Source organism: Lipotes vexillifer, unplaced genomic scaffold (genome assembly GCF_000442215.2).
Source record: "Lipotes vexillifer unplaced genomic scaffold, Lipotes_vexillifer_v1.1 scaffold481, whole genome shotgun sequence".
Lineage (NCBI taxonomy): Eukaryota > Metazoa > Chordata > Mammalia > Artiodactyla > Lipotidae > Lipotes > Lipotes vexillifer.
The window spans coordinates 2,350,465-2,366,178 of record NW_006789873.1 but is presented as its reverse complement, the minus strand read 5'-3'; the positions used below and the strand labels follow the sequence as shown (position 1 = coordinate 2,366,178).

Sequence of the window (15,714 nt, the reverse complement as noted above, 5' to 3'; positions counted from 1 at the left end):
CAGCCCGCGACCCCAAAGTGGCGAGGTGGGGAATGTTCTCGGGGCGCTAGAGGGATTGGGCTGGGGACTGAGCTGCCAAGGCCCCGCGCTCCCGGATACCGGCGCGCCGCTCGCGGGGCCTCGCGCTTTCCCGACATCGCCCCCGGGAGCGCGGGAACCCGGACCCTCCTTCCTCTCCGCGGGGGCGGGAGGCGTGGCGACTTCATAGCCGAGCCCAGAAAGAGGGAAGTGGCGTCCACGGAAGCCGGAGCTGGGTGGAGGTAATTTGATTTTCCTTCTGGGTTTGGTCAGGAGGGCCCCCGAGAGATGCCGGCCGCACGCGCCAGCTGCGTGGTGGCGAGCTGGGGTGCGGGCGCGCAGCCTTTTCCTTTTCGTGGTGGCGTCGCTGCCAGGCGGCGGGTCGGCCTGAGAGCCGGCGGGACCTGTTCTCAGCGAGGCCGGCACTCAGTCTCCTACAGCCACATCTAACCTCTGGAAGCAACCTCTTTGTACCCTGTGTGCAGATATAACCCAGGGCTGCTGCTGAAGCACGCTCGGAGGCTGCCGGTGTGCTGAGTGCACGCGGGCGCCCTCGCGGTCGGTCCCCACATGTAGGTGTAGATGGGGGATGGGGCGTAAGGCCTACCAATGAGCCCAGCGAAACTTGCCCGTTTCCGCTGGCTTTTGAGCATATCACTGGAGAAAGGGTCATTTCAGCCTCCTAGACATTAGTTTTGGCTGACAAAGAAAAACAGGAAGTGTCTCTGTACCTCCTGAGCCTGTACAGGCAGCAAGGAACCAGCCAAATTATTTCTTTGAATACCGGTGGCATCCTTGAAAGAACTTTGTTGTTGTTTCTGCTGGATCACCTCCGAGAAAATCAGACTCTCAAGGCCGTCCTCAGCCTTGCTTAAAGATCTCTCTGACTCTGAGGAAGTGTAAAGTCAAGAGAAGGCTTACGTTTACAAGGACCCTTCCTGTCTCTGAAGAACCTTAATCGTCACCATTTCTCCTTTTTTACAGTTTGACGTTTGGGTATCTTGTAAACAAAGCCAACTGTCAGTTTTTCCAGTAAAGTAAGCAAAAATTTTCAGACACAGGTACAAAGCCGCTCAGTGCCCTTTACAAGTCTTCCCCCAAAAAAACAATGTTGACGCCATCTGATTGCTTAGTGGGGGGATACTTGCTGAGAGGCATAAGGTTACTTTTTCTCTAATTACTTCTTTTCTGATCTGGCTGCCTCAGTTTCCTTTCCAATATTAATATGATGGAAAAGAAAATATCAGATGTTCCATGAAGCAAAGGCATCAGTCTCCATAATAGGATGAAGGGGCAGAGAATTTGTTTTCACTCTGACTAAAGACCAAAAACTGGGGTGATCTATTACAATTTAGAGAAAGTCAAATATGCCCCATTTGTAAAGGTGGGACAGGAAGCACACAGATTAAGTATTGGATAATATCAAAGCTCATTTTAGTGAATGGGTGCCAGTTTTTTCACCCATCAACCTTAAAAAAAAAAAAAAGAAAAAGTGATCAACTGACTTTTGTCTTCCCTGAGCTGTGCTTTGTTTCAAAGTTGGGTAACAAAGGAAAGGGGAAAAACATGTCCAGAAGTAGTCTTGAGTCATCCTGAGTGGCAGTTGATTTTAAAGGCGAGGCAGGACAGGAACTTTTCTGTTCTTTCTTCTCTGATGACTATAAATAGCAAGTAAATATGTGTCATGTGGCTTTCTTCTTGACGTGTACTTTTTTTTTCTGCCCTCCCTCAGTGACCTTGGGGAGAAGATCCACTCATTGGTTTTGTACCAAGCCTGACAAGGCCTCAGTTGTCAAAGGTGGCACCAGGAGGATGTCACACATAGGAGTAAAACTATTCCTAGAGCAAATGATGATGAGACATCTGAAGGTGAATGCATGCTTGTACCCACACGTGGAGGCTTTGTGGGAGACTAAGGGGTCTGTGAAAGAGAGCTCCAGTCAGAGTAAGAAATCCAGCCCACAGATGGACAGTCTTGGTCCTGAGAGCGCTCGCCAGCACTTCCGGAGCTTCTATTATCATGAAGCACCTGGACCACTTGAGGCTGTCAGCCAACTGCAGGAATTATGCCATCAGTGGCTGAGGCCAGAGATCCACTCAAAAGAGCAGATCTTGGAATTGCTGGTGCTAGAGCAGTTCCTGACCATTCTGCCCAGGGATATCCAGAACTGGGTGCAGAAGTATCATCCACAGAGCATCAAAGAGGCTGTGGCCCTGGTAGACCGTTTTCAGAAAGAACCTGGTGGAATAAGTAATGAGGTGAGCAGAAAGATTCCTTACATGTACACTGAAATAGGGTAAAGGTCCGGGGCGGGGGCTGCTAATTGGAGAATGGGATGGATTAGGTCACTCTTCTGTTGTTGCTTTAGAACAGCTAAGTGCGATCTGAAATCACAGACTGGCAGCGACAGTCAGCCTCCAGGTTTCGGAGTTCCTGGGAGTCTTTCCTGGCCTTCGAGAAAAGAAATGCATTTCGCCCTCTTCAGGGCCAGGGTGAATTGAGGGTGGTGGGCCTGGTCTAGCATGGCCGAGGAGACAGGACTTAGCAACAGAGAAATAAAAGGCAAGAAAGACTTGGGGAAGGAGAAAAAAGCCCAAAAGCGTGGACAGCATTAGAGATCAAAGGCAAGAGAGGGTAGCAACCGAAGTGTAAATCAAACATCTCTGGGGAGACTGCAAAGGAAGAGAAGAGATAGAAAGAAAAAAGGGAAACAGGGATACGGAAAGAAGAAAAGTGCCAACAGAAGAATGGAGAGAAAGTGCTGAGGGGTGGTGCCCTCTGTGGTGGGAACACACATCTCAGGGCCAGGAGGAAAGAGCCCTGTGGCCTCCCTTAGTGCTCGGCCTTGGCCTTGCTGGTGAGTGGGGAACCAAGGTCTGTCCTTGGGAGATGGCAGCACACTTCCTTTCCTCGAGAGTCCACCTTGAGGAACACAGGCATCTTATTACAACTGAAGCATATGGAGGAAAGTTAGAGTCCCAACTCTTCCCTCATTTTTTCCCTCCGCTGCATCCCCTTTCTCCCTGAAATCGTTCCCTGGACATGGGAGGATTGGAAAATCTGACTGACAGGAAAACCTTTTTTCTTTGCATCCTTATTGTTTTAGAGAAAACTAGAAGATACAAATCCACTAGGTCAAGGATCCAAGTCTAGAAAGCAAGAGAGTGGAGGCAGCAGGAGGACAGGCAGCCTACCCCACCCTGCTCATGGCCTGAGCTGTGGCCATCTGTGGAGGGGTGGAGGCCCAGCAGCAGTCACAGCTTCTCTCATTTTATCCTAATCTTCCCAGATCACGTGTATAGTTCCTTATGAGGAAACCATGGTGCAGTGTCTCTTTTAAAAAATGACTTCCTGGGCTTCCCTGGTGGCGCAGTGGTTGAGAATCTGCCTGCTAATGCAGGGGACATGGGTTCGAGCCCTGGTCTGGGAGGATCCCACATGCCGCGGAGCGACTACGCCCGTGAGCCACAACTACTGAGCCTGCGCATCTGGAGCCTGTGCTCCGCAACAAGAGAGGCTGCGATGGTGAGAGGCCCGTGCACCACGATGAAGAGTGGCCCCCGCTTGCCACAACTAGAGAAAGCCCTTGCACAGAAACGAAGACCCAACACAGCAAAAATAAATTAATTAATTAAAAAATAACTTCCTTTAACGTTACACGCTCCCCAAACCTGGGCTCTAGTCTTGTTTGTTCCTCCACCACCACCCCCAAACCAAAAGTTCTTTGCTAATGAGGATGGGGATTATTTCTAGGTCACAGCCCATGAGCTGGGAAAGGAGGCATTGCTCTTGGGAGGAACAGCAGTGGCCCCAGGCTTTAAGTGGAAGCCAGCAGAGCCCCAACCAATGGGTGTGTTCCAGAAAGAAAGTTGGAATACATACCGGGTACTGCAAGAACAGCTGGGCTGGAATACTCAGAAAGAAACCCAGCCTTTATATGGAAGAGGTGAGGAGCTTCATAATAATTCTCTTCTCCTGGGAGCTGTGATAGTAATTGGTTCAGCTAGAATGTCACGGGAATTTTCCAGCTGCCCAGCCCTGCTGGCACTTAGGATGTCTCTCTGGTGGGAGTATAGTAGGCCAGTGGTGGGTGAAGGTGAGGGTCATTCTGTGGTACAGAAACATCCCAGCCACAGAACCCTGGTATTTACAATGTGGACCTTGCTCCTTAGAAATCTGAGAGGAGAGAGGAAGGTACAGCAGGGACAGGCGGGGTCATCTCACCCTTACAAGTTAAAGGAGAAATTGGGATCAGAAATGGGCTGTCATTGGCAGAATTGGAAGAGAATTGTACACCAGGAAAAAAGTAATAAATCTCCCACATTTCCTACTGTACACTGGAGGACCTGAGGCTTTCATTTTCAAACACCTAATTCTTGCCCAGCTCAGCGAACAATTTATTTTATGAGAGGAAAAACATAATGGATTTCCTTTTATTTCATGAAATCTGTGGAAAGAGTCAACTGGGAACCAATTCTTCGGAGTGGTGGATATTTGATTCTTGTTTGCAAGGAGAAGGCCACTTCTGGCACAGCACACCACACACGTATGCGCGCACACACACACACACACGTGCGCGAAGGTGAGCCATCTTTACCGAAGGAGTCCTATATTGTAGAAATTGGCTCAGGGTATTCATAAATAGAAAAGAGAAATTTTTTCTGGCTCTTTTCCCCCCACAGCTGTGCCTGCTCAACAGGTTCTAGCCTTTTCTGAGCAGGAAAGCACCCCAAGCTGGAAGATGGCATCTGAGCTCATCCTGCCTGAGTCCCAGGTGAGCTGTACTTTCCAGCTTTTCCAGGCAGCCTGAACGTGGCCTTGTCTGCTTTTCTCTGCTACCCATGACCCACCGTACCCGGCAGGTGCTCTGAGGTGCGTTAGCCCCAGGTGTTCTCTAGGCAACTAGGCTTGGCCTCGTGGGAATTGGGCACCTCCCAAGCTGTGTACTGATCTCTTTGGTGCCTTACTTTTCTGCCATCTCACTTCTTTTCCCTCTTAAGGTCTTCAGTGACTGGCCTCCCGTGTCATTCGGAGATGAGTGATAGGATGGCTTTTGTCGTGGCAAGTACTGAACTACAACTTATTCTCTTCTTTAGAGTCTGTTGACATTTGAAGATGTGGCCTTGTTTTTTACCGAGGAAGAATGGCAATTACTGGACCCTGCTCAGAAGATCCTCTACAATAATGTAATGCAGGAAAACTATGAGACTGTCACCTTTCTAGGTAAAGATTCTTCCTTTCCTTTGTGTAGAACTTGTGTAATCTGTCCCGTCCTCAGTTCATGAAAAATGAACTCCTGTGAGAAAGCCCCAGTGTTCCAGTGGCGGGTTGGTTCTCAGCTTGATGGCGTGGGGAAAAGGAAAGGCATATCCAGACCACCCGGAGAGCTTTTTACGAATACACATCTCACTTCTTTATTCTAGGTAGAGTTCTTGATCTCTCATACTCCTGCCCCGCCCTGCAAACCGACTCTTCCCATATCTTTTCCATGTCAGTAGCGGGCACCACGACTTACCCAGTTGCTCAGGCCCAAAACCTCTCAGTTATCCTTCTTTCTGGTCTTTTTGTTATACCCCCCAGCCGATCCGTCAGCAAGTGCCCTGAGCTCTGTCTTCAAAATAGGTCCTGCAACGCCGTTAATCAACTCTACTCCAGTATAAGATAAAAAAGTTTTTAACAAAAGGTGCTGAATACAGCCATGTCTCAACCTTTTCTGCTCTCACCATCTGGTCTAAGCCGCCTCATCTCTAAGCAGGTCTGCTGGAATACCACTGGACTCCCCGCCCCCTCCACGTCGTTTCCATCTGTCCTCCTTATAGGTTTAGTTCTTCGCTTCCTCATTGCATATCCACCTACAACCACAGTAGAGTATAAAGATGATGTGGAATCTAAGATTCTGCCCATTTAAATGTTGGGAGTAAGTAAAAGTATAAAAGAGTCATTCACTTTTCCTGAAAGTAGTCTGGAATTAAGATGGCAGTCCATGACCTCAAAGTTTTATTCTCAGAACATTATCACTGCACCCTAAACTTAAAGCGATCTGTTTAGCACAAGGGCAAGAACCATAGACCCGAGGTCCCCAAGAGTTCAAGGACAGTCTTAGAGAGTCTCCTTGAGGTAAGTGTATACATAGGAAGAGGAGAAGATTCCTTGATAGGAACCTTTATAGGAGCTTAACATTTTTAAGATTCTGTTCCTGTATTTTTTTAATTAAACTTTTAATTGAGTTAATTGTAGATTCATATGCATATTTAAAATGTAATACAAAGAGAACCCATGTACACTTTACCCATTTTCCCTCAATGATAACTTTTGCAAAAGTATATAATATCACAACCAGGTTATTAATACTGATATAGTCCACTGACCTTATTCATGTTTCCGTTTTCCCTTGTATGTGTGTGTGTTTAGATCTATAAAGTTTTATCACATGTTGAGGTTTGTGTATTCACCCCCACAGTCAAGATACTGGACAGTTACATAACCACAAGGAGCCCTCCTGTTGCCCTTTTATAACCACACACACACTTCCTTCCCACATCCCAACCCCTCACCAACCTATGCCAACCACTGATCTGTTCTACAGTTTTTTAATTTTGCCATTTCAAAAATGTTATATGAATAGAGTCATGCAGTATGTAGCTTTGGGGGATTAACTTTTCTCATTCAGAATAAGTCCCTGGAGATTCATCCTAGCTATTGCATGTATTGGTAGTTCAGATGAACTGCTGAGAAGCATTCCATGATATTGATATACCACAATTTGTTTAACCATTCACCCATCGAAAGGTATTTTTGCTGTCTTCAGTTTTTGGCTATTGCGAATAAAGCTGCCATGAACATTCACGTACAGGATTTTGTGTAGAGATAAGTTTTCGTTTCTCTGGGATAAATGCCTTTAAGGGTGCAATTGCTGGTTCATATGGTAATTACATGTTTAATGCCTTCAAAGTTGCTGTACCATTTTACATTCTCAGCCAGCAATGGATGTGATCCAGTTTTTCCACATTCTTGCCGTTGTTTAGTAGTATCACCATTTTTAAAAAATACTTTTTTTGCCTTTCTGCTAAGTATGTAGTGTTATCTCATTGTGGTTTGGATTTGCATTTCCCTAATAGCTAATGTTTTGTAGCTTTTCATGTGCTTATTTGCTGTCTCTATGTTATCTTCAGTGAAATGGCTTTTGCCCATATTTTAATTGTTTTTTAACTGTTGAGTTTTGAGAGTTCTTTATAGATTCTAGATTCTAGTGCTTTCGTGGATATGTGGTTTGCAAGGAGTTTCCCCAAGGCTGTGTATTTTTCTTTTTATCCTCTTCCCATGGGCTTCCACAGAGTAAAAGTTTTGAATTGTGATAACCAATTTTTTATTTTTTCCCTTTACAGATTGTATTTTTGTTATCAAGGCTAGCAGTCTGACTAGCTATAGATCCCTAAAATTTTCTATGTTTTTCCTAAAAGTTTTATAATTTTACATTCAAGTCCACGATTCTTATTGAGTTGATTATTATATAAGGTATGATGTTTAGGTTGAAGTTCATTTTTTTTGCCTATGGAGGTCCAATTGCTTCAGCCTCGTTTGTTGAAGAGACTGGCCTTCCTCCACTGAAATGCTTTTGCACATTTGTCAAAGATCAGTTGGGCATATTTGTGTACATCTATTTTGTTCCATCGAGCTATGTGTCTGTCCTTCTGCCAGTATTGCACTGTCTTGATTACTGTAGCTATACAATTTAGGAAGCCTTAATATGTATCAGGTAGAGAGATTCTTCCCACTTCATTCTTTTGTCAAGATAAAATTTTATTTTAGCTATTCTAGGGCCTGTTCCTTTCCATGTAAATTTTAGAATAAGCTTATCTATGTCTACAATAAACTTTGTTGGAATTTTGCTAGAAATTACATTAAACTTATATATTAATTTGAGGGGGAGTGATATCTTTACTATGTTGATCTTTCTAATCAGTGAACACAGTATGTCTATTTATTCGGGTCTTTGACTTCTTTCATCAGTCTTTTGTAATTTTCAGTGTACAGATCTTTTGCATGTTTGTTACGTGTATGTAGAAGCTAAATTTCATTGGAGCAATTGTAAATGGTATTATTTTAAATTTGGTTTCTGCATGTTTATTGTTTTTGTATAGGCGTGCCACTAATTTTGTTTTGTTCTCTTATCCTGTGACCCTACTGAACTCACTTATTAGTTCTAAGAAGTTTTTTAAGTCTTTCACTATTACCTATGATGTTAGTACAGGTTTTTTTGTTGATACTCTTATCGAGTTGATATAATTCCTTATTTTCTGAGTGTTTTTTATCGTGAATGGATGTGGGGTTTGCCAAATACTTTGCTGTGTCAGTTAATGGGATTATGATCTTTCAAAGCTTGTTGATATGGTGGGTTATGTTGATTGATTTCAAATGTTGAACCAGCTTTGCATACCTGCAGTGAATCCTACTTGATCATGGTATATAATTCTTACTTATTGTTACATTCAGTTTGCCAGTATTTTGTTGAGAATTGTTGTGTTTAAGTTCATGGGAGATGTTAGTCTGTAGTTTTCTTTTTTAGTACTGTCTTTGTATGATTTTGCTATCAGGGTAATTACTGGCCTTATAAAATGATTTGGGTAGTATTTCTTCCTCTTATCTTTTCTGGAAGAGATTATATAAAAGTGGTGTTAATTCTATAAATATTTGGTAGAATTCTCCAGTAACACTATATGAACCTGGAGATGTCTTTTTTAGTAGCTTTTAAATTATGAATTCAGTTTCTCTAATGGTCAGAGTGCTATTCAGATTATCTATTTCATATTGGTTGAATTATGGTAGTTTGTGGATTTTGAGAAATTGGCCCATTTTTCCTAACTTTTAAAATCCATGAACATAAGTTGTTTATAGTATTCCCTTATTATCTTTTTTTTTTTTTTTCGGTACGCGGGCCTCTCTCACTGTTGTGGCCTCTCCCGCTGCGGAGCACAGGCTCCAGACGCACAGGTTCAGTGGCCATGGCTCACGGGCCCAGCCGCTCCGCGGCACGTGGGATCTTCCCGGACCGGGGCATGAACCCGCGTCCCCTGCATCGGCAGGCGGACTCTCAACCACTGCGCCACCAGGGAAGCCCCCTTATTATCTTTTTAATTGCTTCAGAATGTGTAGAGATATACCCAATTTCCTTCTTGACACTGATGGTTTGTATCTTCTCTCCTATTATTTTGTCAGTATTGATATAGGTTTATCAATTTTATTTTCTTTAAGAATAAGCTTTTTGTTTGATTGTGGTTTCTTTTGTGATCTTTATTATTCCTTTCTTCAACTTTTTAAAATTTTATTTTGCTTTTTGTCTAGTTTCTTGAGTTAGGAACTTAGATTATTTATTTGAGACCTTTCCTCTTTTTTATTGTAAGTATTTAGGGCTATACATTTTCCTCTGAGCATTCCCTTAGCTGCATTCCACATATTTTGATATATTTTAATTTCGTTTTCATTTAACTATGTAGTTTTAAATTGCCCTTGAGACTTTCTGTTTGAATCATGGGTTATTTAGAAGTATACTGTTTCATTTCCATATACTTTTAGATTTTTCTGTTGTCTTTCTGGTTTTGACTTCCAGTCTGATTCCATTTTTGTCAGATTGCCTTTTCTCACTCAAGCTGTGATTTTTTTTTTTTTTTTTTTTTTTGGTTCTAGGTGTGATGTGTTATTTTCTTTATTGCATCCTGATCATTTTGTCTATTATGTTAGGAGAGTCTGGATCCTATTTAAATATTTTATTTTAATGGGCAGTCACTCTGTTCTAATTTAGCACACAGGTTCTTTCCTACTTTTGTGGAGTATGTGTCTAGTGAAAGTTTAGTTTTCAGAGCCTTTATAGTGTTACTGTGGTCTCCTTGGTTTATATGGTACTGCTAGGGTTCCCTTGCGTCCCCGCTGGTGCTGCCTAATGGTGGGGAAGATATTTACCTAGGCCAGAGTGTCTCAGTGGGAATCTCTGACCTGTAGGGATGAAGAGGCTTCCTGGGCCCGGCCACTTGTGGCTAGGTCCCTCTTGCTAGTTCTGCATGCCTAATTTGGTGTCTCCTCACTGGAGTTCTAGTGTTGTCAGAAGGTTTCCCATTCAGGTTTGGGAAGGAATAAGCCTATCCAGGTAGCCTTCTGTTGCTAGGTTGCGGTTTGGAAAACACTAGATCTGGTTTGCCTTCTTTTTTGGGTGTGGGGATGTAAGACACCTGCTGTGTTACTCTTGTAGTTCTGGGGTCCCAAACCATTTTGCCTTCTTTTTACCACTTTTTAGAATTCTCTGTTCATTGTGTCTTGCATTCTTGAATGAGTTTGTTGTTGTGCCTAGCAAGGAGGATCAGGGAGAAATGGGTCTATGCCATTTTGTCCAGATTGGACCAGAAATCACTTGCTCTTGTATTTTTTTAAAAGCTGTCATCATTGATTTTTCTTTTCATTCCTGTAGTTTTCTTGTTCTGGGATCAGATGTCTGATTCTTCTGTTTATTCCAACAGGGTTAAAGCTCAAAAATGACACTGGAAATGACCAACCTATATCTCTTTCTACATTAGAAATACAAGCATCAGGATGCAAAGTATTAAGAAAGGCCAGAATGAAAGTTGCCCAGAAAACAACGGGCAAAGAAAATCATGGTGGTACACACAGGGTACGGAAACGGCATCGAGCTTTTCCAGGGAAGAAAAGAAAGAAACTTACAACTTGCAAACAAGAGCTTCCAAAACGTATGGATCTTCATGGGAAAGGCCATGCAGGAGAGAAACCTTTTAAATGTCAGGAGTGTGGGAAAAGCTTCAGGGTTAGCTCTGACCTAATTAAGCACCAGAGAATTCACACTGAAGAGAAACCCTATAAATGTCAACAATGTGATAAGAGGTTTAGGTGGAGTTCAGATCTTAATAAGCACTTACTGGCACACCAAGGAATAAAACCATATAGGTGCTCATGGTGTGGGAAAAGCTTCAGTCATAACACAAATCTACACACCCACCTAAGAATTCACACAGGAGAAAAACCCTTTAAATGTTATGAATGTGGGAAAAGATTCATTCAGAACTCCCACCTTATTAAACACCAGAGAACCCACACAGGTGAGCAGCCTTATACTTGTAGCATATGCAGGAGAAATTTTAGCAGGCGGTCAAGCCTTCTTAGACACCAGAAACTCCACAGGAGAAGAGAATCGTGTCCAGTGTCTCCAGTCTGAAGAAAGCCAGCAGCTAGAGCTTGACCCTAGAGGTGATAAAAGAATACAAAATGATGAGGCACCCAGTGATAGGAATCTATCATCAACAAAATTTGGGAGGGGCACATGTCATGTTTCACAAAAAGGAATCTAAACTCTCTTTTATTCAGCATTGTATCCTCAGTGCCTCCTAGCACAAGACTGATCCATAATGACTTCTTTATAAATAAAAGAGTGAAATAGTTCTCTTATATCTAAAGTTACCTATCTATTTCTAACTATCTGTATCTGTCTGGTTACTCAGCTTCCCCACCCTCCGTGATCTAAATTCTTCAGGTATCAGGTGCTCAGCAAATATGTGATGGCCATGAGTCCTACTCCCATTCTTTCTCAGGAGAGACAGAAAATAAGAGTATTCAGGTCCTCTGAAGGGAGCTCAGAGAGAATTACTAAGTTTGAGGCAGTTTCTTTGGCTACCATTCTGTCTACATGAACAACCAAACCAGGGTTCAGGGAACTTCATTCTGGAATAGGAAGAGAGGGTTCAGTGTTTGCCCTGGGAAAAGTACCCCCATTCTAGTTGCCTCTCTCCTGAGCAGCCACTACTGCTGCAGTGTTTTCTGTCAAAGGAATTCCAAGCAGCACACAGAGACCTGAATGCCAGCACAGACCTAGGGACCCTGGAAGCACTTGATATCTTCCTGCTGGTCCTCTCAACACTGAGGTATTCAGAATGAAATGATGAAGGAGGTAATCGGGGCCTTCATCCAGGTATCTGTAGAAGGCAGAGGGCAGTGGTGAATGGCCTTTTTTTGACTTTCACTATGTGGACTGGAAGGCTTTCAAGTTGATGCTACCCTGTTCCAGGACCTAACAGGAGGCCCATTTTTATGGCTGTTCAGCCACAGCCCCATATACATGGATGCTTTGCAGGAAGGTCTGGAGATTTTGCAAACTGATTTACTAGAGTGGTAAGGAGAGCCACGTGGCCTCATGGCCTTGTAGCCTCGGTGAACATTGGATGTGAGGAGGGCGTGTCCAGTCAGAGCAGGGTGAGGCCTGTGACTTAGAGTGATGGCTCAGTGAGAGCCAGGTCAGACAGAAACTGGTTTGTTCATGGTGGTTCCTCTTCCTTCCCCATTGGCCTGAGGTTGCGCAGTTGGCCCTCTATATCCACAGGTTCCACGTGCACAGATTCCACCAACCGCGGATCAAAAAAATTCCAGAAGCTTAGGAAAGGTAAAACATGAATTTGCTGCATGCTGGCAACTATTTACATAGCATTTACATTGTACTAGGTATTGTAAGTAATCTAGAGGTTATTTAAAGTATATGGGAAGATGTGTGTAGGTTATATGTAAATACTGCACCATTTTACATAAGAGACTTAAGCATCCTCAGATTTTGGTAGCTGCAGGGGGTCCTAGAACCAATCCCCTGCGGGAGAGACAACTGTATCTCCTGAGAAGACGATGTGATATCAAGGGAAGGGCAGGGAAGTTGGAAGACATGGGTTTATACCTGTGTCAGATCCTAGTTTAGAATGTTGGTCAAGCCTTCTATATACTTATTATTTCATAAAATTTTACTTTTTAAATGAAAATGGCATGTTGTTTCATATGATTTAAACATCAGACAAAATTCCATTGTTTCCATATTACCCAGAGATGACCAACGTTCACTTTTTTAGAATTGGTGTCTTCAGATAATTTTTCTCTTTTTTTCTTTTTTTTTTGGCCACACTGCACGGCATACGGGATCTTAGTTCCCCAGCCAGGGGTGGAACCCGGGCCCCGGCAGTGAGAGCGCTGAGTCTTAACCACTGGACCACCAGGGCATTCCCCAGATAATTTTTCCATGAAGAGTCCTTTCTAAGCTTGTTTACATGTTTATAAAATGGAGATAGTGATTCCTTCCTCTCAGGGCTGCTGTGAGAATTAAGAGAGACTGGTGAGCATGCCTAACACTGACTGGTTACAGAAGATGGTCCATAAACATTTGGAACAGTCTGTTCATGGTCCATAAACCATGTTACAGAGACTGGTGAGCATGCCTAACACTGACTGGTTACAGAAGATGGTCCATAAACATTTGGAACAGTCTATGTTCATGGTCCATAAACCATGTTACAGAAGATGGTCCATAAACATTTGGAACATCTTTCATCTTGTTTTAAAAAAATCAACTCTATTTATTCAGCTTTTAAGCATCCTTACTGAGTTTTCCATCATTTCCAGCTGTTTTTTTAAATAAATTTATTTATTTATTTATTTTTGCTGTATGTGGGCCTCTCACTGTTGTGGCCTCTCCCGTTGCGGAGCACAGGCTCCGGACGCGCAGGCTCAGCGGCCATGGCTCACGGGCCCAGCTGCTCCGCGGCATGTGGGATCCTCCCAGACTGGGGCACGAACCCGTGTACCCTGCATCGGCAGGCGGACTCTCAACCACTGCGCCACCAGGGAAGCCCTATTTATTTATTTTTGACTGTGTTGAGTCTTCGTTTCTGTGCGAGGGCTTTCTCCAGTTGCGGTGAGTGGGGGCCAGTCTTCATCACGGTGCGCGGGCCTCTCACTGTCGCGGCCTCTCACTTTGTGGAGCACAGGCTCCAGACGTGCAGGCTCAGTAGTTGTGGTGCACGGGCCTAGCCGCTCCGCGGCACGTGGGACCTTCCTGGACCGGGGCTCGAACCCGTGTCCCCTGCATCGGCAGGCGGATTCTTAACCACTGCACCACCAGGGAAGCCCCTCCAGCTGTTTTTAAAGCTGGCTCATGATGGTCAGAAGGGTAGCCTTCTGGTGTGACATTCCTTTCTAGAGATGCTCCTCTCTAGTCAGTGGTAAACAATAAACTAATGTCCCCATTCAGCTAGATACACTGCTAATGAGTAACAACCACAATATATTAGATTCCTTCAACTTGAGATGCTTGAAAAAGGAGGGCAAGTGATGGCTAGGGGTGGAATTTTTGTGGACAGTATTTACACTATTAGGTGTATCCTCAAACTCATGAGAGGTGACTGTAGAACGGCCACTAAAAAGAATGAAAAAGTTAATCTCACAGGAGGAAGTGACCCGGAAGGAAAGGAGACCATTATACTGCAAAAGGCTTGGAGAAGGGCTGCCCGCCATCCCTTCCAGATCTCTCTGTGATTGTGCCCTTGAAACTAAGGGGAAGTTCAGCGTCCTGAAGAGGGCACTTTCTGTGTGAATCCATGTTTGGTAGCCCCCTAGATAGCTGGTATCATGCTGCCACGCAAAGGACATTTATTTGTGTAGCTTTTTTTTTTTTTTTTTTTTTTAGCCGCGACACGTGGCTTGCGGGATCTTAATTCCCCGATCAGGGATCGAACCTGCGCCCCCCTGCAGTGGAAGCACGGAATCCTAACAACTGGACCGCCAGGGAATTCCCTGTTAAGCATTTAGAAAGAAGAGATGGACTCAAAAGTTGAAGGAAGTACCGCGTTGGTGGAGCCCGCAGTTACTGCCCCTTCATGAGATTCAGCAAAGTTCCTGAAAACGGGTCAGCAAAAGGGCAGTCTGTTTTCCCAAAGCTGCCATCCCCAGTTACAACACCTTTTAGCTTCAGAGCTCATCTTCCAGGTCCTCGTCTGTGCTGACCTTCCCAGGAGAGGTCAGAAGCATGGAACATGGGTCCTGTTTTAGAGATTTTTTTTTAAGCCAAGTGGCAGGGAGACCTTTAGATGTGAATGGGCAGAAACAGGAAAAGAATCGAGGATTCCTGGTTCCAAGTTCAGATACTCCAGCACCCTTTGAACACAGGGGCTCCAGGAAGAATGGACATTCTTGTCCCAGCTGTTGTGGCACAGGATGTAGAAGTCGGGGCTCCTAGATGACTCATTAGTACCTCTTCTTCCCTTTCAATCCTCTGCCACAGCCTCGCAGCGGCTCCTTGCTCATGCATCCTGACCACTCACATCAGCCCTCATCATCTCAGACAAAGGAGAGACGTGGGCACTAAGGAAAGAAATGGCAGGAGGGAATGGAGGGGAGATGTCATTCTGCTTCATACTCACCTGCCACCTCCCCAGTGTGTGGCTGAAAGACGAGAACTCTGATGCCTTTCTGAGGACACAACAGGAAGACATCACACAAAAGCCTGGGGGCTGGAGACACAGGCCGGATATTCACTCAGGGGACAGAACGGAGAGGCAGGACACTCCAACTTCAGATCCCACAGGCAGAGACGGCACTGAGGAGACGAAAGCTGACCTGAGCCAGGTGTGAGGGGTGTGGGCTCCTATCCCCACCCCTGTGCTCCAGCCCTCAGCAACTGAGGGACATCAGGGAAAAGATGGGCTGAGCAAAGAGGATGAGAAAGGAGCCGGGAGAGCAGAGGCCAGCGGTCCTCTTGCACTCTGATTGGTCTGCATTTGTGATGCCTGAGGTTGGGAGTCAAGGGGTCGGGGAGCGGGGGGCCGCTGCCCGCTGTGGCCGAGACGCCAGGGCATGTCCGCGTGTCCAGGCCAGATCTGTCCAGC

At 44.7% G+C, this 15,714-nt stretch overlaps 1 protein-coding gene across 1 annotated transcript; it reads left to right on the top strand.

Moving 5' to 3' along the window:
• Positions 1 to 239: 239 nt before the first annotated feature.
• On the top strand, positions 240 to 11,472 carry ZNF75D (zinc finger protein 75D). Its single transcript, XM_007462895.1, has 6 exons — positions 240 to 260; positions 1,751 to 2,277; positions 3,773 to 3,965; positions 4,702 to 4,793; positions 5,116 to 5,242; positions 10,528 to 11,472. Exons 2-6 carry the CDS (start codon positions 1,831 to 1,833, stop codon positions 11,235 to 11,237), a joined length of 1,569 nt encoding a protein of 522 aa, XP_007462957.1. The 5' UTR covers positions 240 to 260; positions 1,751 to 1,830; the 3' UTR covers positions 11,238 to 11,472.
• The last annotated feature ends 4,242 nt before the right edge of the window (positions 11,473 to 15,714 follow it).